General features: G+C 65.9%; 1 protein-coding gene across 2 annotated transcripts in view; it reads left to right on the top strand.

Moving 5' to 3' along the window:
* Nucleotides 1-19,558, top strand: part of PI4KA (phosphatidylinositol 4-kinase alpha) — a 78,405-nt gene extending 58,847 nt beyond the window's left edge. For both annotated transcript variants that reach the window (XM_074292287.1, XM_074292281.1), the window contains exons 32-55: nucleotides 44-171; nucleotides 2,033-2,191; nucleotides 2,489-2,640; nucleotides 3,552-3,659; nucleotides 4,229-4,356; nucleotides 5,564-5,683; nucleotides 6,015-6,094; nucleotides 7,023-7,216; nucleotides 7,420-7,510; nucleotides 7,765-7,932; nucleotides 8,228-8,281; nucleotides 8,697-8,817; nucleotides 9,148-9,277; nucleotides 9,790-9,860; nucleotides 10,360-10,432; nucleotides 10,527-10,597; nucleotides 10,919-11,028; nucleotides 11,224-11,328; nucleotides 11,447-11,572; nucleotides 15,327-15,447; nucleotides 15,824-15,983; nucleotides 16,129-16,218; nucleotides 16,665-16,748; nucleotides 18,984-19,558. In XM_074292287.1, the coding sequence (XP_074148388.1) occupies nucleotides 44-171; nucleotides 2,033-2,191; nucleotides 2,489-2,640; nucleotides 3,552-3,659; nucleotides 4,229-4,356; nucleotides 5,564-5,683; nucleotides 6,015-6,094; nucleotides 7,023-7,216; nucleotides 7,420-7,510; nucleotides 7,765-7,932; nucleotides 8,228-8,281; nucleotides 8,697-8,817; nucleotides 9,148-9,277; nucleotides 9,790-9,860; nucleotides 10,360-10,432; nucleotides 10,527-10,597; nucleotides 10,919-11,028; nucleotides 11,224-11,328; nucleotides 11,447-11,572; nucleotides 15,327-15,447; nucleotides 15,824-15,983; nucleotides 16,129-16,218; nucleotides 16,665-16,748; nucleotides 18,984-19,035 (2,696 nt within the window). In that variant the 3' untranslated portion in view covers nucleotides 19,036-19,558. The remainder of the gene's footprint in view (nucleotides 1-43; nucleotides 172-2,032; nucleotides 2,192-2,488; nucleotides 2,641-3,551; nucleotides 3,660-4,228; nucleotides 4,357-5,563; nucleotides 5,684-6,014; nucleotides 6,095-7,022; nucleotides 7,217-7,419; nucleotides 7,511-7,764; nucleotides 7,933-8,227; nucleotides 8,282-8,696; nucleotides 8,818-9,147; nucleotides 9,278-9,789; nucleotides 9,861-10,359; nucleotides 10,433-10,526; nucleotides 10,598-10,918; nucleotides 11,029-11,223; nucleotides 11,329-11,446; nucleotides 11,573-15,326; nucleotides 15,448-15,823; nucleotides 15,984-16,128; nucleotides 16,219-16,664; nucleotides 16,749-18,983) is intronic.
* Nucleotides 19,559-19,655: the final 97 nt, after the last annotated feature.

The raw sequence follows: 19,655 nt of genomic DNA, 5'->3' as shown, positions 1-19,655 counted from the left end.
CCTTGGGTGCCGCCCCCGCAGCTCCGTTTCTCTCTGGTTTCAGACTGTGACCCTCAGCTCCTGCACCACTTGTGCTGGGGCCCCCTGCGAATGTTCAACGAGCACGGCATGGAGACGGCCATCGCGTGCTGGGAGTGGCTGCTCGCGGGCAAGAATGGCGTGGAAGTGCCGGTAAGGAGCCCTGCCTTTAAGCCGGGAGAGCGGGGCCGATGGCGGGAGAACGTCCGCCAGGCCCCTCCGGGGCCGAGACCACCCTGAGGACACGGCTGTGCTCCCGTCACAGAAGGCAGCTGCATCCGTGTCTACACCTGCGCCTGCGCCTGTGTCTGTGTCTGTGTCTGCATCTGCGTCTACATCTCTTGATGTCTACGTCTATGGCCACGTCTATGTCTAAGGCTACATCTCCACCTGTATGTCTATGTTGATGTCTACACCTATAGCTGCATCTGTGCGTGTCTACGTCTGTGCCTGCGGCCGCACCCACATGTGTGTCCCTGAGTCTGTATCTGTGTCTGCGACTACATCTGCGTCTGTCTGGTCTGCGTCTGCGCCCACGTCTCTGTCTACTTCTGGGCCCACGCGCGTCTCTCCGGGCCTGGGTCCCTTTCTGTCCGTGTCCACCTTTGGGTCTGCGTGTCCACGCTTAGATCCTTGTCTACACTGGTGTCTCCCTTGAGATCTGTCTAGAAAGAAGGGCTCGGAAGGACAAGGAGATTTCTAGCTTACGTGGGCAGCGTGGGCGCCACCATGCTGCCCTCTGGGCGCGGGCCCCGGTTTCCCTCCGCCTTTGTGTTTATGAAGGAAGTGCGGCCGAGCGGGGGCCGCGGGTCTGCGGCTTCTGTCTGCGGATGATTGTGCGACGCGGCCCCGGAGCAGAGATCCCAAAGCGTGGGGCGAGTCTCTGCCGCACCGGCTTGTTTTGGCCTGATGAGCTCCGAGCAGACCTGCTGCTCCGCGGCCCAGGGAGCCATGGGTTCCAGCGCCCAGAGAAGTGGTGAATGCTGGCCTCCGCGCCCCGAGCTTGGCAGGGCGGCCTCCCGGGAGGGACACGCAGCGCCGCAGCCGGCTCGGTGTTGGGGAGGCTCCGGGGGCAGTGGGGCCAGGAGAGACGTCACACTGACCCCCAGCGGAAGGTCCCGACCTCCCGGCTGTGTCTGTGAAACCAGGACCGGCGCCGGGCCAGGAGGCCGCGCCCTCCCATTTGAATTGTCTTGGGAAGATCCCGGGCAGGACGCTGAGCTCCTTTCTCGCACTAAACTTCCCAGCATTCAGCCGCATGGCCCCCTTGGGCCGGCCGCGCTGCTCGATTGCTCCGTGCTCCCCTGCCAAAAAGACTTTTATGGACCACTCCCACAGTGCTCACCAGGTGGTCGGAAAGAGCGAGCAAGGACACGCTCAAGGTCTCTCTGAAGAGCGTTAGAATCACTTGTGTGCCCGGGGAGACGCCCAGCGTGGCGTGCCCTCCTCAGGGAAGGGGCCGCGCAGACTTGAGGCAGCTCCGAGGAAATGGGAAAAGCCCAAAGTTAGGGAGTCCTCCCCGTTCATTCCCGGGCCTGCGTGTGTCCCACCTGTGGCCGAGCGCTCCGGGGTCACGTGGGTCTGAGCGGCCACCGTTGGGCATGACGTGGTGACGGTCACCGCTCCTTGGAGAGCGAAGGCCAGGAAGGGCCTCGGGCCTGGGTTCCGGCCCCTCTCCCCTCCTTTCCTGGCCCCTTCCTCCAGAGCTGCTGTTAGGACGGAGCGGGCGGTGGGCTCGCCGTCACGGGGATACGGATGGCGGCTTGTCCTGGACCCGCAAGATCCCCTCCTCCCAGGCTCTGGGGTTGCCGGGGCTCTCGCTGCCCGTCCGGGGCTTCCTCAGGGCACATGTTTGGAGCAGGTCACAGAGGAGAGGACAAGGCCAGACGGGCCTCTGCCCAGGGGATCCAGCGGCAGCTCGGGGCATCGGGCAGTCCCGGGAGGCCGCTGCACGCGGGGCCCCCCACGCGCCGGCTCCTTCTCGGGACTCTGAGCAGGGCCCTTGTGCTTGCAGTTCATGCGCGAGATGGCCGGCGCCTGGCAGATGACGGTGGAGCAGAAATACGGGCTCTTTTCTGTGGAGGTGAAGGAAGCGGATCCGTTGGCGGCTTCCGAAGTGAGTCAGCCGAAGCCGTGCCCCCCCGAGGTCACGCCGCACTACATCTGGATTGACGTGAGTGCCCTTCCGGGCCCCGGCTAGAGGGGAGGGGGCGAGGGCGTCAGACCCCACTCCCGGCAGCTCGCCGCCTCCTGGGGCCGAGACGCAGACACGGGCAACTGTGAGGCCCAGGATCCCACAGGAGGGGGCTCCGGGGGGCTCAGATGTGGAAGGAGAAAGGCCAGAGTGGGCCCCGGGGGCAGAAAGCCGCCTCCTTGGTTGGCGTGTGAGACAAAGCTGGCCAAGCTGGCCCAGGGGGCAAGGCCGGGCAGGGCCAGGCTGCTCCATCCCGCGGCCTGTGTCTGCCCACAGTTCCTGGTGCAGAGGTTTGAAATCGCCAAGTACTGCAGCTCCGACCAGGTGGAAATCTTCTCCAGCCTCCTCCAGCGCTCCATGTCCCTCAACATCGGGGGCACCAAGGGCAGCATGAACCGGCACGTGGCAGCCATCGGTCCCCGCTTCAAGTGAGCCTCCCGTGGGCCCCCGGGGAGGGCGCTGCTCCGGGGACGGCCGAGCCGAGAGGGGCGTCCAGCCCCCGGCTGCAGCAGCGAGGGCCGAGCAGGCGCCCCCTTTTTCAGATGGGGTTAAGGGGGATCAAGGAGAGGTCACTGTCCTACTGTCCCCCAGCGAGGCATTCCCCCGGCCCCTGCCCGGCTGCTGCCCTGGGCCAGAGCTCAGCCTGCCCCCTGCTGGGCGGCCTGTGCCGGCACGGCTGCTATTGGGACCCCAGAGTCCGCTCGGTCCCAGACGGGTGCTTGCCATCCGACAGTAATCGGGGAGCGGGTCCGTATTCTCCCGTCTCCTAAGAGGGACGGTCTTAGTGACGCTCACGGATCCTGCCTGAGCAGCGTGTCGTGCTCCCCGCAGTGCTCCTTTTGGAGGAGCTCTTCGTGGCCGGAGCGCTGTCCAGCAGCGGCCGTCAGAAGGCTGGGATGCAGCACGTGGCAGTCCCATTTTACAGATGGGGAAACAGAGGCCTAGAAATAGGAAGTGACTTGAGCAGAAAAAAGAGCCTGGAGGATGGTGTTTGGGCCTTCCGAAGCTCCCTCCGGCTCCCCGCGGCCCTTGGGGGCAGAGCAGGGCACGGCTCAGGCACCGGGGCTGGCACGGGCAGGATGTCCGCCAGGCCGAGCACTTGTCCTAGAGGAGGTCCAGAGGGTGGGGCAGGACTTCCCTCTCAGACTGCGCCCCCCAGGGCCCTCCTCAGGGGGCAGCTGCTGGTCTTGGCCCGTGGCGGACGGGGCTCCGGGGCCCAGGCAGACAGCCCCAGTCCCGTCAGTAACCTCGGCCCGTTGTCCCGGCCCTGGGGCGCCAAGTACTGCCCCTGGGGAGGGCAGGATGGGCAGGGGCCTCCTGACTGCGCTCCCTCCTCCAGGCTGCTGACCCTCGGCTTGTCGCTGCTGCACGCCGACGTGGTCCCCAACGCCACCATCCGCAACGTCCTGCGCGAGAAGGTCTACTCCACGGCTTTTGACTACTTCAGGTGCGCCCCCCCCCCCCAGCTGTCCGGGAACCCTGGCCACGGGCCTGGCCCCCTCCCGAAGGCGGACAGCGGCGCCTCATTATTGCAGCAGGACGGACCTGCCCCGATGACCCCCGGCTCTTAGGGAGCACTGCGGCCCCTGGCCTCCAGCCCCTCGCCCCTGTAGGCCTCTCCAGCCTCCCCCATCACAGCAAGTTATGGTTTATGCCGCACCTGCTTGTGCCAGGCCCTGGACCAGGAGCTTCACAAACTGCCATTAGGGCTCCCTGACAACCACCCTGAGGGGCCAGGGCCAGGATGAGCCCCATTTTGCAGATGAGGAAACTGAGGCTGGATTTGGGCTCTTCCCTCCTGGGGGAAACTGGTGGCAGCCCTCGGTCTGCCCGCTGCCCGCCCTTGATGGGCAGGGCCTGGCCCCCAGGAGGCCCTCGAGAAGCGTTGCCCGACTGCTGCTCCCCCCGCAGCCCATCTGACGAGCATCAGAAGCCCTGACGCGGCCCCCCTTCCAAAGGGGCCGCCCTGCCCTGCTGCCTGCCCGTGAGCCCCTCTCTTCTCCGGCTTGCTTTCAGTTGCCCCCCGAGGTTCCCCACCCAGGGAGAGAACCAGCTGCGCGAGGACATCAGCATCTTGATCAAGTTCTGGACGGCCATGTTCTCCGATAAGAAGTACCTCACGGCCAGCCAGCTGGTGCCCCCCGGTGAGTACGGGGGAGGACGTGGGGCGGGCTTCCCCAGGACCCCTCCCCCTGCGGCCTCCACCTGGACCCAGGCCTGCTCTGCCAGCCAGGCCCCGGTAACAGGCGATGGCGTGGTCTTAGGGTGAAGGGGGTGGGGACCCCACTGAGCTTGGCGCCGCCCAGAGAGCAGCACCTGGAGCTGAGGACCAGGGAAGAGTCCGGGCCGGGTGGCCGAGAGGCGGGTCCTCCTCCCGGGAGTCCCTCGGGACACTGGTGCCCTGCGGCTCGGGCCGGCCACCTCCGGAGAGCGCGGCATCACTCAGAGAGAGGGCGGCTTCCCCAGGAAGGGGCGAGCCCTCGGGCACCGTGACGGACGCCACGCTTCCTGTGGGACTGGGCGCTAGTGCCCGGCGTCGATCAGAGTGGCAGCGCACCTCTGGGGCACCTCGCCCAGGTGCGGGGGGCACAGCAGTCCCCGGCCAGGAGGACCTCCGCCAATGGCACCCCCTGCCAGGATCCCTCAAGCCTCTCGGGCACAGAGACCTGGGGGTCTCTGGAGAGGGACGGGCCCCTCGGCCCCCGCAGCGGCTCTACCCACAGTCCCCAGCAGGGCAGGAGGAGGAGGGCCGGCGGCGCTCCCCGGGGCTGGGCCCAGGCCGCCCGTTGGTCCGAGGGAACCTTCCTTCCTGAAGTGTGGACGCCACAGCCGTCAGAAGCCCTTGGGCGTGGGAGTCGGCCCCGATCTAGAAGCCTCTGAGCCATCCCACTGGCTCTGAGAGGGACACTCGTCCTCGGGGCCCCCCGGCCGAGGAGTTGGGGGTCAGGGACGCCCGCAGGGCGTGCCCAGGGTACTCTGAGGAGAAGGAGGAAGGCCAGGTGTCAGCAGAGAAAGCCCGAGAGGCCTCCTGGAGGAGGCAGGAGTCTAGCGGGGCTGGAGGAGACGGGCAGCTTTCCTGGCGCAGAGGGAGAGCGCGGCGCAGATGGAAGCCGGGAGCTCGGAGAGCCCGGACCTGCGGGGAAATGGCCCCGGGGCTGGGACTGTGGCAGAGGGGCAGGCGCCCCCGGAAGCTCGGCCCCGTGATGGGGGCCACGGAATGCCGACGCGGGGAGGGAGCCGGCGGGCGGCTGCGGCCCCCCCTCCCGCCCGCGGCCCGGGCCGCCAACTCCGCCGCACGGTGCCCCGCCGGCCATGCTCCTTCTCGAGCGTCCCTGTTGTGTTTGACTGTAGATAATCAAGACACGCGGAGTAACCTGGACATAACCGTGGGCTCTCGGCAGCAGGCCACGCAGGGCTGGATCAATACTTACCCGCTGTCCAGCGGCATGTCCACCATCTCCAAGAAATCAGGTCATCTAGTTCTTTGTTCGCGCGCCACCCTGTCTCTCCTCTCCTCGGGCACGGCTGCGCCATCATCATCGGGGTGCTCCTCCATCAGCGCTGCCATCCCATCGTCCTCGTCACCCCTGGGTCACGCCCGGCCGTGGGACGGGGAGCCTCGGGCCCGGGCCCCAGGAAGAGCCCAAGGCGGCCTGAGCGCCCAGCCCCGCTCTCCACTTAGGGCCTGCCCGGATGAGCAAGCCGCGCCGGGCGGCTGTCCCCGGGCGGCCTCGGCAGGCTCCTGGGCACTGACCCGGACCTTGGCGCCCCCTGAAGAATTCCCTTCCTTCCTCCTCTCCAGGGATGTCCAAGAAGACCAACCGAGGCACCCAGCTGCACAAGTATTACATGAAGCGCAGGACCCTCCTGCTCTCCCTTCTGGTGAGTCGGGCCCCTTGGGCAGGGCCCCGGCTCCTCCTTGGGGCCCCAAAGACCCCTGAGGGGAAGGGACCGGGGCTCGGGCCCCCGACACTCACTGAGCTCCTGGCCCTCTGGGAGGGCACGGGGAGCCCGGGTCGCTGCTTCACCAGCCCAGCCAGGTGGAACCGCTGCATGGGGGGCTCAGCTCGGCCGCAGAGGCTCATGGAGACGCTAGGAAGAGCAGGAGCCCTCGGTGGGCACCGGGCATGGTCCATGAGCCTCCTAGAGCAGTTGGGCCAATGCCAGGTGTCTCAGGGCCTGCCTTTCTCCAGCGCCCCCAGCACGGACCCACCCCCCGGGCTCAGAAGGGCCCACCCTGGCGTTTGGTCACTCGGGCTCAGTGCTTGGAATGCCAGGCCCTGCACCGAGTGGCAGAGAGAGCCCCTGGCCCCGGGAGCTTCCCTTCTCCTGGGAGCCCGGCCCGGAGAGGGGAAGCCTCCTGTCCAGGTCACCCTCCTGCCCAAGGCCTTCCCTGCTCCTGCTCCCCTTCCAGAATGTCCCTCCCCCTTTATATCTCGCCTTTTTGCGCCCCCACCGCTGGCGCTCCAACAGCCTCCCGCCCCCTCGCTCCAGAGCCCCTGTTTGTCCCTTGTTTCCCTCCCTAAGGCTGATCCCGGGGCCGCGCGCACAGTAGGTGTTCGATCAGGGCCCATAGAAGTGGGAGTCGGGGCTCCCGAAGGCTCGCCACAGCCCCGCAGGTTCCCTCCCTAGGAGGCTCTGGGCTGCTGGGCCTCCCCCGGGGCCGCGGATGGGCTGAGGCAGCTCAGGGAGAGCTCAGCCCGGCCTGCTCTGGCTGGCCTGAGTTCCGGGCGCAGGCCCGACGCCAGCTGGGCCGGGCTGGCGGTGGAGGCCGCGGACGAGGAGCCGACCCCGTTCTCGGTCCCCCCAGGCCACGGAGATCGAGCGTCTGATCACCTGGTACAACCCCCTGTCGGCGCCCGAGCTGGAGCTGGACCAGACCGGGGAGAGCAGCGTGGCCAACTGGAAGTCCAAGTACGTCAGCATGAGCGAGAAGCAGTGGAAGGACAACGTGAACCTGGCCTGGAGCATCTCCCCGCACCTGGCCGTGCAGCTGCCCTCCAGGTGGGCCGGGGACGGGGCAGGGCTGGGGGCAGGCCCAGGGCTTGCAGAGGGGGCTCCTCCCCTGGGCCGCCCTGGTCTCTGCCTTGTTGGGGCCCCCAGGCCGGTGGGAGGGCACCCGCGGAGCACTGAGGGCCCAGGGGAAGGAAGCCGGCCGCGGGGCGCGGTGGGTGTTCCAGTGATGTTGAGGCCGGGGTCTGTCTCAGGTTCAAGAACACGGAAGCCATCGGGACCGAGGTGACGCGGCTGGTGCGGCTGGACCCGGGCGCGGTCAGCGACTTGCCAGAGGCCATCAAGGTAGCGGGCCTCCCTTCCCCAGGGCCGTGGTTCCCCTCTGGCTGCCCGGGGCTTGGGTCGGAGCCCCTTGGGGGGTGGAACCGAGAGGTCCTGATTGAGTTACGTTAACCTGAGTGCCCCAAGGGCCTCTGCTGCACGCCCGGCCCCCACATCCGCTTCCACCGCCCTCTCTCGAGCCCGGACTGCAGGAGAATCGGGTGGGCCTCGTGCCCGGGTGTCCACCTACTAAATGGCCCCTGGTCCCTCCCCTGCAGTACCTGGTGACCTGGCACACGATCGACGCAGATGCCCCTGAGCTCAGCCACGTGCTGTGCTGGGCCCCGACGGACCCGCCCACTGGCCTCTCCTACTTCTCTAGCATGTACCCGCCCCACCCGGTCACTGCGCAGTACGGGGTCAAGGTCCTGCGCTCCTTTCCTCCGGTAAGAGCCCCCCGGGATCCCCGCCCCCTCCAGAGCTTTGGCTCGGGCCCATTCCTGGTTCTGGCCACCACTGATGGCGAGCCCTCCTCCGGCCGGCGGGCCAGCAGCTGCTCTCGTGCTCCCTCTGGGAGTCCTCCCGGGGACCATTGGCACACGCGTGGGGCAGCTCTGGGCGTCTCCTCCCCCAGCCGCCCCAAAAAGGAGCGAGCCTGGCCGGGCGGCCCCGGCTCCTATCAGAGTCGGGGGGTTTTCATCTCGGTTTTCATCTGTAAAGCTCCCTGTCCCCCTTTTGTAGGACGCCATTCTGTTCTACATCCCCCAGATCGTGCAGGCCCTGAGGTACGACAAGGTGAGCCTCGTGTTGCCGACCAGTGCCCCTTCCGCCCCGCGTTAGAGCTAGGGGGCCCTCATTGGAGGGGAGCTGGCCCTCTGCCAGCCTGCGTGCCCAGCAGGGTCCAGCGCCCGAGAGCAGAGGCCGCAGCCACGAGCTTCCGTGGCCCTGGCACAGACAGCGCCCCGGCGCTTCCTTGGGGGTCTCAGCTCCAGCCCGCGCCCAAGCAGAGCAGCTTCGAGCTCCTGGCTTCCTCCAGCCCGGGATGGGGGCGCTGGCTCCCTGGGAGGGTCCCCGGTGGGCCATGCTGTTGGAGGGCTCATGGGGTCCTCTGGGGGCGGCCAAGGCCTCCCCTCCCCTGCTGCTGCCTTCCTGGGGTGGGGGGCCAGGAAGGGTGGGGGTGGCCCCGCGCTCAGGGCCCGCTCTGACGCAGATGGGCTACGTCCGGGAGTACATCCTGTGGGCGGCGTCCAAGTCCCAGCTGCTGGCCCACCAGTTCATCTGGAACATGAAGACCAACATTTTCCTGGACGAAGAGGGCCACCAGAAGGACCGTGAGTGCTGGCGGGCCGGCCTGGGGTCCCGGTTTGACGCCCGTCTCCTCTGCCCCAGGCCCCCTCCCCCACATCCCCCACCTTCCTGCCCCAGGCCCCCTCCCCCACACCCCTCTCCCCCCTGCCCCTGGCTCTTTTTTCCCCTTCCTGTTGGTTCACTTTGGGGGACGTGACCTTTGGGGCCCCCGCTGTGGGGAGAGCCCCCCCACAGCCCCTGTACGGCAGATACCGGGCCCCCCGACCCGTGCGGTGGGGGGAGGGCCAGAGGTGGCTGCGCTGTGCTCTGGGGTTCCCCTCGCCGGGAGTGTGACCGCGCCCTCGCCCCCTCAGCGGACATCGGGGAGCTCCTGGAGCAGCTGGTGGAGGAGATCACGGGCTCCCTGTCCGGCCCCGCCAAGGACTTCTACCAGCGCGAGTTTGACTTCTTTAACAAGATCACCAACGTGTCTGCCATCATCAAGTGAGCCGGGCTGCGGGGCCTTGGGGGCAGAAGGGAGCGGGCCCCGGTCTATAGGGTGGTATCCCCAAAACAGAAGCCCAAAAAGGAGCGTGCTCCGAGGCTGCTCTAGATCCCGGCAGCCCCCACACTAGGGAGTCCCCATCTCCCCTTCATGCCCCCAGCCCAGGAGGAGGGAGCCCCCAGGGAACAAAAGGGGAGAGCCTCATGCTCATGCTGGGGCAGAAGAGACTTGGGGTCAGAGGGAGCCCCAGCCTGGCAGGGCATGAGGAGCCCCCCACACCTAATGCGTGCACACACTGGGCACCCCGACCCCAGAGCTGGCCGTGTGGGCGGCTCTGAGGCGCTCTGTTACCTCTCTGCCAGCTGTGGGGTGAGGGGCCGAGGAGAGGGACTGTGGGGGTCACCAGCCGGGCCCCGGGCGGGAGCGAGGGGGACCTGAAGGGGTGCCCCGGAGGGTGGGGGCGCTCCCGCGGCCCCAGGGCACGACCCAGCGGCTCTGTGCACTCCCCCAGGCCGTACCCCAAAGGAGACGAGCGGAAGAAGGCGTGTCTGAGCGCCCTGGCCGACGTGAAGGTGCAGCCCTGTAAGTGGCCGCTGCGCCAGGCTGGGGAAGGAGCCCCGGGGAGGCGGCGGGAGCCTGGGCCGGGGCTGGGTGGCCCCCGACGGCAAGAGGGAGCCGAGCTTTTCAGGGCCACGGGCAGTCTGTCCCGGGGGGCCCCCCCTCTCCACCCCCACCCCCCTGCCAGTGTCCTCCCAGCAGGTTCTGGGGCAAAGGGGTGGAGCCCCTCAGCCAGAGGAGACCCTCATTGTGCGCAGGGCCCCTGGCCTAATTCTAGCCCAAAAAAACACCAAGCACGAGGAAACCGCAGCAAAGTCACTGGGCGGGCGGGCACTGCCCGCTGGGTGGGCAGCGACAGACCCTTGTGAGGGGCCTGTGAGGGACGGCGGGCCAGGTCAGGGGCGGGCCATGGCGAGGAGCCCAGGCACCTAACGCTGCTCGCCCCCTCCCCTGGGGCGCGCGTTGCTGAGCGCCCGGGGATCCGCCCCCGGGCCCTCCCGTGAAGGGCTCCTTCCCCTTCCAGGCTGCTACCTCCCCAGTAACCCCGAGGCCATCGTGCTGGACATCGACTACAAGTCAGGGACCCCGATGCAGAGGTGAGTGCCCCGAGCGGGGCCGGAAATAGGCCGGGGAGCCCCCGCTGCCTTGGGGGGGCCGGTGACTCACGTACCTGTGCCCTCGTCTTTGCAGCGCCGCCAAGGCCCCGTACCTGGCCAAGTTCAAGGTGAAGCGTTGCGGGGTCAGCGAGCTCGAGAAGGAAGGTCAGTGCAGAGCTTCGGCCTCGGGCACACCCCTGGCCATAGTCCGGGGCGGGGGCGGGGCTGGCGGAGTCCCACCGGCTAGGCTCTCGTCAGCCCCTCTCCTGGCAGCCCGTCGGCCAGCACCGATTAAGCACCTACTGCACGCACTGACGTTCCCCTGCATGTTCACATGCATAGATTTCGGTGCACCTTTGGAGTTGTTTGCTGCAGGGGGTGACCCTCGGGTGGGAGGCACTTGGGCTGCTGTGGATGTGGGTTCGCCTGGAGCTTCCGGGGGTCTCCGGGCCCCAGTGCTGAGCGCCCGGCCTCTCGGCCCGCCAGGGTTGCGATGCGGCTCAGACTTTGTCACCACCACCGAGGACGAGGATGAGAGCAGTGGGAAGATTTCCTGGCAGGCAGCCATCTTTAAAGTGGGCGATGACTGCAGACAGGTAACCTGAGCCCTGGCTGCTTCAGGGGGGCACGAGCCTTTGGGGGGCGCCCCCCAGCTAATGCCTTCACCTCCTGCAACAAGCAGGTGCTTGGGGAGGAAATTAGCCCTCTCCTTCCCCTGGGCGTGGCCGAGTGAGGCGTGGGGGGATCCGGAGGGAGCAGCCCCGGCCTGAGCGGGCCCGTGTCGTCCCCAGGACATGCTGGCCCTGCAGATCATCGACCTCTTCAAGAACATCTTCCAGCTGGTGGGCCTGGACCTCTTTGTGTTTCCCTACAGGGTGGTGGCCACGGCTCCGGGGGTGAGTGTAGCGGCCATAGCCAGGCCTGGGAGGTGGGGGAGGCCGCTGGGGAGTGGGAGGCCGCGGGGGAGGGGAGCTCGGGCGGCTCCGGGCTCAGGCCGGCTCTCCCGGTCCTCAGTGCGGGGTGATCGAGTGCATTCCCGACTGCACCTCTCGAGACCAGCTGGGCCGGCAGACGGACTTCGGCATGTACGACTACTTCACTCGGCAGTATGGGGACGAATCGACCTTGGCCTTCCAGCAGGTACGCGGGGGGAAGGGCGCCCTGGGCCGAGAGGGCCGGACCGGCCGCCCCCTCTTCCTCCGCGCCACTGCTTTCCTCGCCGGCCTCCTCGGCTCCCACTGTCCTCTGCCCTCTCACCTCCCACAGATGCTCACCTGGCTTGTCCAGGAGACACCGTAAAGCGGAACTCATCCCCCCCATCCTCCTCCTGGACCCCTCCCCAGCACGATGCCCCTCCTGGCCACATCCCTCTGTACCATCTCTCCAGGAGGCCCCTCTTCTCCTTCGTCACCGCCCCCAGCCCGGGACAGGCCCTCCACACCCACTCAGCCGCCCGTCCCAAGTCCGGCATCTCTGCCTCCATGTCCGGCCCCTCCCTCTGTCCTGGCTTCTCACCCCTTAGTCCCCACTGACCCAGTCACCTGGGCCTAGGGCTGCCTCGCGCTCCCCTTCTCGCCGGCTGCTCCGGCTTCCTCCAGGGTCCCTGGGAGGCGACCTCAGTCTGGTGGAAGTGGTTCAGGCTTTGGCTGGGACCCCCAGGCCCGTCCGTCCGAGCTCGTGTCCGCCGCCGCTCCCCTGTCCTCCCTCTCCCCCGCCTGCCCCTTCTCCTTTGGCCTTCCATCTCTCCCATCATTGGGGCTTTTCCAGTGAGTCGCCTCTTCTCCACATGGCCAAAGTTTTCCAGCTTCAGTATTTGACCTTCCGGTGAATGGTCCGAATCAACTCCCGTAAATCTTGAGCGATTGGCCCTCACACGATTCTTCCCCAGCAGCTGATCGGAAAGCGTCGGTCTTGTGGCGCGCAGCACGCTGGTACCTCGCCGCGGGAGAAGCCTGAGCCGCCCGGACCCTGGCGGCGGCCGGCTCTGCTTTTCAGCGCGCTGACGCGGTGGGCCCTAGCTTTCCTTGCAGGGAGCCGAGGCCGTCGCGCCTCAGGGCAGCGCGCGCTCTGTGGTGTCCGTGAGCCCAAGGACGTGCAGGCTGATCCTGCCTCTCTCTTCTCCCCTGTTTCCCAGGAAGCGGCGGGAGCGAGTGCCACAGTCTTAGCTTCCAGCCCTTACGGCCTCCTCTTCCCCCCCCTTCACTCTCCGCCCCCATCCGCGCTGGCCCAGATGTCTCCCGGCGACCTTGTTTCTGGCCTTTCACTCACTCGTTCTGGCATTTTGCTTGGTCTGCTTGAGTACGAGTTCAATAAGGCGAGAACGTACGGCCGCGCTTTACTCCTTTTCCGTCCTAAACCGTTCACACGTTCCGTTCCAACTGCGGCTTCTTGGGCCACATGCGCTTTCCTCGGGAGCCACGTAAGATGCTCTGGTCCCCCCGGCTCCGAGGACTCGGCGGTCGGCGGCTTTAGTGGAGCCCGCGAAGCAGCAGCGCGTGTCCTCCTGGAACTCCGCGATCCGGAGGCAGCTTTGGAAGCCAGGCCGCTCCTGCGGCCATCCTCAGGCGCCGAAGCCAAAGTATGAGCTCGCTCAGTTCAGTGATTGCGTGTCCGTGACCGTCCCCTTCCCCAGTGCTGGGCCATAAACAGCTGTTTCCTAGTGCGGTGGCCCCTGCGGCGTGCTTCAAAAACTCACTGTCTCTAGGTTTCCATATCACTCTTTATTTCGTTATCTGTTTATTTATATGGACAATTATGATGTCATATAATTTATATATAATATGCAGGATACGTAATTATGACCCATAAATATTCTCTATTACCATGTATCAGTAACATTATGCAAGATGACACATCTCATAACTACACATTATCACAGAGGTTGCATACTCATCCGTAGCTCAGCGGGCGTTCCAGCTGCTTGTCGGCAGGCTCCCGAAGGCCCCTTGATGTCGGGGATTCTGGCTCGGCCTCCGTGATCACCCCGTTGTGCCGTATCCGGGGACGGGAGAGCGTTCTCTTGCGTATCCTGGCAGCTCGGCCGGTCTCTGCTGCCCGGGCGGAGTCCCCGCCATTTTTGTCTCTTCTCCTCCCCATTTTCTCTTTGCTCCCCCCCTTGCTTCCCTGTGGAATTGTGCCTGGGACCGGCCGTCCCTCTTCCTTTCCCTTACCTTCTTTCCTCATCAGAAGCCCTTTGGCTTCCGTGTTTCTTCGGGATGTTTCGCCGCTGCGTCCCGTTCCGTGTTGTGACCCTCGGTCAGGAGCTGTCCGGGCCCTCGGTCGCCCAGATCTCGCCCCTTCGTGTTCACGAGGAGGGTCATTTAGGTGACACTCCGACAATCGGGTGGTTTTCCCAACTTCGCTTTTGGTCTGAACTTTGCAATAAGAAGCTCCAGCTCTGGCCTTAAAGGGCGAGAGCGTCTCCAGGCTGGCGGCAAAGTGCGGAAGGGCGGTCCGCCGTCTGGGGTGCCCACGGGTAGTTGCCCCAGACTTGGTCTATAAAATGGGAATCACGGCAGCCCTTTCCTCCTCGGACTGGGGGGAGGGAGAGGAGCTGCCAGCTGCTCAGGGCACTTAGGTCCCTCCTGGGTCACCGCTTTGTGGCGGCGGAGGGCGAGGGTAGCTCAGTGAAAGGGGTGGGCAAGGAGAGCTCAGACCCGAGGAGCTCTGCTGGAGAGGGCAAGGCAGATCCCTGGCAGCTCGGGTCTGTGGCTCCGGCAGGTTATCTGCACAGAACGGCTTCCGTGTGTACCCCAAGGCCCAGCTTGCCCGGTGGCCCCGCTCCCTTTGGATGCCCTGCTTTAGCACTTAGGTGCATGGGAGCTTTGGGGGGCCGGGATTTCTGGCTTTTCATAGAGTTGAGCAACTCCGGCCTCTTGGCCCTCAGCGGCCGGAGCACAGAGCGGCGTCCCCGCGGCACTCGGGGCTCTGCCTTGGATGTGACCAGATCTCATCCTGGCGTTGGGAGATTGGGCCGCGCTCCTGCTTTTCTCGCCCTCCTACGTCCTTGCGCGCTGTGCCACTTCATCTTGCCCACAGTAGCCCGGGCAGCGATCCCGAGTCAGGTTCACTCGTTCCCATCCACTGAAGTTGCCCAAGCCCCAGGGTGTCTGTTTCCCCTCCTGCCGGACCACCCGGCTTACCTTGGCTCATGGATCGTTCGTTCCGGCTTCCTGCACCACGCTGCTCTCCGGAGCCTCCCCCAGATGTGTGGGCCCCCGGGCATTCTCGTACTGCCCCGGCTCCTCCCCTCCCCTCTTGTCATTGGGGCACTGCCCAGGTGTGCCCGCCAGGGTCTGGGAGGGATCTGCCATCTCCTTCTCCAGCAGATCCCTTTGGGTCTGAGCTCCGCACCGCGGCTTGTCCCTCTGGGGCCGCCCTGCGTGGCCTGGCTCACCTTTCACACAAGGACCTCCCCCACCACGAGGCGGTGACCCGGGAGGGACCTACTGTGTGCACCAGCTCTTCTTCCCCCTCCCCCCAGGCCGAGGAGAAAGGTGCTGTGGTGGTTCCCTCTTACAGACATAAAGAACAGAACATTTGATGGGCCCCGATTTGAACTCGGATCTTTTGGATCCACTGTACACCTCGCTGTTCAGGGTTCTTCTGGCAGCCTTATGTGTGATTGTGAGAAAGCGAGGCCGGCCCGAGCGCCCCAGTCAGGGAGCAGCGGAATAAGCGGCTCTGGGCAGTGGCAAGGGGGCTTCTGGGTGCAGCACCAAGGGTCCCGGCTCCACCTGTAGGCAGAGGGCCCAGCCTCTGGGCTCCAGGCTCGGGGTGGGTGCCGAAGGGAGCCGGAAGAAGACCCCCCGGTCCGGTGACGGCCACTGCTGCAGGGGATTCTGGGAGGGCCTGGGGGCCACTCCCCGTGACCACATACCCTCTTCCCATGCAGGCTCGCTACAACTTCATCCGCAGCATGGCCGCCTACAGCCTCCTCCTGTTCCTGCTGCAGATCAAAGACCGGCACAATGGCAACATCATGCTGGACAAGAAGGGCCACATCATCCACATCGGTCAGCGGGAGCCCCTGGGAGGGGAGGGGGCTGGCGAGTTCTTGGGGTCTGACCACGGCCCTCAGCGTCCTCCTCTGTAAAATGGGCACGATAATGCCCTCACAGGAGTGGCTGTGGACACAAGTCCTTGCTTGAGGCGAGGCATCCCTCACTTGTTGTGTGACCGCCCCCATTGTGCCACCCTGGGAGGCGGTACTTGTCTTAAGCCCATTTTATAGTGGGAGAAACCGAGGCAGTCCGGGCTCACCCACTGGGGCGTGTCTGAGACCTGCTCCCGGCCACTGCCCGCCTGGAGGGGAGGCCCCTGGGGGAACGCCGGCTCCCGCGGTCCTTGGCTCTGACCTCCTCACCGGGGGCTCCCCTCTCGGCCCCGCAGACTTTGGCTTCATGTTCGAGAGCTCCCCCGGGGGCAACCTGGGCTGGGAGCCGGACATCAAGCTGACGGACGAGATGGTGATGATCATGGGCGGGAAGATGGAGGCCACGCCGTTCAAGTGGTTCATGGAGATGTGTGTCCGGGGCTACCTGGCGGTCAGGTGAGGGATGCTGGGCCTGTTCCCCCCCCCCCCCCATCCCGAGGGCACCAGGGCAGCCCATGGTCACATGGCAACCCCGGGCCCTCCCAGCAGGGAGGGGGAAGGTTTTAGTTGGCCCCTGCCAGACCCCCTGCTCTGCCCTCAGGCCCTACATGGACGCCGTGGTCTCCTTGGTCACCCTGATGCTGGACACCGGGCTGCCCTGCTTCCGAGGACAGACAATCAAGCTGCTGAAGTGAGTCCTGGCAAGGCGTCGGCCCCTCCCCCGTCAGGCTGTTTGCTGTGGCTTCCTCCGGGGAGGCCCTTATCCCTCTGTAGCAGCACCTGGTGGGGGGTCATCTCTCCCGCCTTTGGGGGCCCGGGAGTTCTCAGGGGAGACTTCCAGTCGGGCTTTGGCGTGGCCTCCGGCGGCAGGACGTTCGGGGCGGTGACCGCGGGAAGGTCGAGCCGGGCTCTGGCCCCTCAGGCTGCGGGCAGGGCCGGGGCAGAGCCGGGGGCGGGCCTGGCCCAAGTGTCCCTTTGTGGAGAACCCCTTGTCAGGATCATCCCCCTGATCTTCCCCAGAATCCCCCTCCCCATCAGACGCCACCCCGCGCTGGCAGCCCAGCCCACGACTCCCCAGAGGGCGGCCGCTGCCCCGGGGGCTTCTTGGGGCAACATCTCCTTCTGTCTCCCTCAAAGGCACAGGTTCAGCCCGAACATGACTGAACGGGAGGCGGCCAACTTCATCCTGAAGGTCATTCAGAACTGCTTCCTCAGCAACAGGTCAGTCCCCCTCCCCCTCCCCTTTACCCCCTCCCCCCGCTCAGGCCCGTCCATCTGCGTCCTGCACTTGGCACAGGGGGGCGCCCTCCCCAGCCCTGACATCTCGGTCCTTCTGCCCCCCCCGTGGTGTGGGCCCAGAGAGCCCGGGCCGTCCCCGGGACGCCCGGTCCCACCTCCGGCCCCGAGGCCTCTGCTGGTGCTCGCGCCCCTCCGGTGCCTTCCAGAAGGCTGCCTGCGGTCAGGAGGGAGAAGAAGGGATGGGGAAGGAGAGTCTGGAGCTGTTCTCAGCTGGGCCTGGAGCAGCCGCACAGAAAAAGCAAGGGCCGGGCTCCCTGGCATTGGGCGGCGTGCCCGAGCCTGGGGAAGGTGGCTCCCACGGGGGGCTCTGAGATGTCCGAGGGAGGGCCGCGTGGGGGCGTTTCCTCACACCCCCCCCCCGATGTTCAGCCTGTTGCCCTGCACACCCTTAATGCTGCCCGACCGAATTCTGGGCACTTGGAGGCCTGAGAGCCCCGTCGCGTGCTCTGAGGGTGAGCGTCTGCCCGGGCGCAGCTCGGCAGCTTAGCCTTGGGACCCCGGAGCGCTCCGGCGCCGGGCCCGGCCCTGCTCCTTAGGACTCGGGCTGCGGGTCACACTGCCTGACCTCAGGCCCCTCTCCGGCCACGGAGGCCCGTCCTGCACCCTCCCCTCGGCGCTCAGCACCTGCACCCACTCCCTCAGACTCGGCCCGGCCCACGGGGCCCGAACCCCCTGCAGACGCTCCTACGGAGCCAGCTCGACGCCTGAACCATTCCTGCAAGCAAGAGAGGGGCCCTGGGATGTGGAGGAGGAGGAGAAGCGCGTCCTAGGGAGGGGGCCCGGGACAAGCACAGAGATGGGAGACAGGGAGGTCGTCCAGCGGTGATAGGGCAGGAGGTCATCCAGCACTGACAGGGCGAGAGGTCATCCAGCGGTGATAGGGCAAGAGGTCATCCAGCGGTGATAGGGCAAGAGGTCATCCAGCGGTGATAGGGCGAGAGGTCATCCAGCGGTGATAGGGCAAGAGGTCATCCAGCGGTGACAGGGCGAGAGGTCATCCAGCAGTGATAGGGCAAGAGGTCATCCAGTGGTGAGAGGGCAGGTCATCCAGCGGTGATAGGGCGAGAGGTCATCCAGCGGTGATAGTGCAGGAGGTCGTCCAGCGGTGATAGAGCAAGAGGTCATCCAGCGGTGATAGGGCAGGAGGTCATCCAGCGGTGATAGTGCAGGAGGTCGTCCAGCGGTGATAGAGCAAGAGGTCATCCAGCGGTGATAGGGCAGGAGGTCGTCCAGCGGTGATAGTGCAGGAGGTTGTCCAGCGGTGACAGGGCGAGAGGTCATCCAGCAGTGATAGGGCAAGAGGTCATCCAGTGGTGAGAGGGCAGGTCATCCAGCGGTGATAGGGCGAGAGGTCATCCAGCGGTGATAGGGCAGGAGGTCGTCCAGCGGTGATAGTGCAGGAGGTCGTCCAGCGGTGATAGAGCAAGAGGTCATCCAGCGGTGATAGGGCAGGAGGTCGTCCAGCGGTGATAGTGCAGGAGGTTGTCCAGCGGTGAGAGGGCAAGAGGTCATCCAGCGGTGAGAGGGCAAGAGGTCATCCAGCGGTGAGAGGGCAAGAGGTCATTCAGTAGTGATAGTGCAAGAGGTCATCCAGTGGTGATAGGGCAAGAGGTCATCCAGCGGTGAGAGGGCAAGAGGTTGTCCAGCGGTGAGAGGGCAAGAGGTCATCCAGCGGTGATAGTGCAGGAGGTTGGCCAGCATGTCCACCCCAGGCGCCACCCTCCCCCTGCTGTCTCCGGCCTTCAGTAGCCAGGAGGCTCAAGCTAACCTCTCTGCTCCTCTTCCTGTGTCCACAGCTCCCTCCTTCATCCTCTCCCCATAGGCAGGAATCTCGAGTTGCCCCTGGCTCTCTGATAGCCACCAAATTAAGTTAAAGGGCCTGGCCTGGCGTTCAGGGCCTGGTGAAACTTCGGGCGGATGGCCACCACCCTGTTGGCCCCTGCCTGGTGGAGCCCTCCCTCCCTCCCCTGCTCCTTCCTCCTCCCTCCCCTGCTCCTTCCTCCTCCCTCCCCTCCTCCCTTCCTCCTCCCTCCCTCCCCTGCTCCTTCCTCCTCCCTCCCTCCTCTCCTCCCTCCTCTGACAGCCTGTGACTGCACTGACCTCGGGGTCCCTGAGGCTTCCCGGCTGAGTCTAACCCCCTCCCTCCCTTGCCCGCAGGAGCCGGACCTACGACATGATCCAGTACTATCAGAACGACATCCCGTATTGAGGCCCCCCGCGGGCAGGGGGTTTCCGGGGCAACAATGCTGCTTCCAGTCTTGTCTCATGCACTATGCAATCGTACCCGGCTCCGGCTCTGGTCTGTGGGGGGGCGGGCCGCGGGGGTGTGCATGCTTGTGTGTGCGCGGGTGCGTGCGGGGGGGCGCGCCCCAGAGCTCCCTGCAGCTCACCAGCTCCTCCACCTTAGCGCAATCAGTAGATGAGTCCTTTTGGGCCGGGCTCCCTGAGGGGTCACAAATGCCCCCACGTGGGTGGATCTGTGGGGGATGGAGTCACGGAGCGTCCCGGGATGGGGTCGGGGTGGGACCCGGGGCGATCCTGTGGGGATCCTCAGAGGTGGAAGATAATCATCCCGGGGCAGCCCGGTGCCATGCATGGGCCCTGCCGCCACGTTCCTTTATGTCATAGGTACAAGGAGAATGTATTTTTCCTTCTGTGTGTAAAATAAAAATCACTCTATGAAAGATTTATTTAATCTACCCGAAAGAATAAAAGGACCAAAATAGCACCGGCTTTGTGTGAGCCTGCGGTTTCTCTGGCGGCCGCTCCTGGGACCCCGGCGGAGGCCGAGGTGGGCCCACGAGCCCAGGAAGATGAATTCCCGTCCCA

The sequence above is a fragment of the Sminthopsis crassicaudata genome, chromosome 1 (assembly GCF_048593235.1).
Source record: "Sminthopsis crassicaudata isolate SCR6 chromosome 1, ASM4859323v1, whole genome shotgun sequence".
Taxonomy (NCBI): Eukaryota; Metazoa; Chordata; class Mammalia; order Dasyuromorphia; family Dasyuridae; genus Sminthopsis; species Sminthopsis crassicaudata.
Note: the sequence above shows the minus strand (reverse complement) of the source record. Positions and strands in the feature narration are given on the sequence as shown.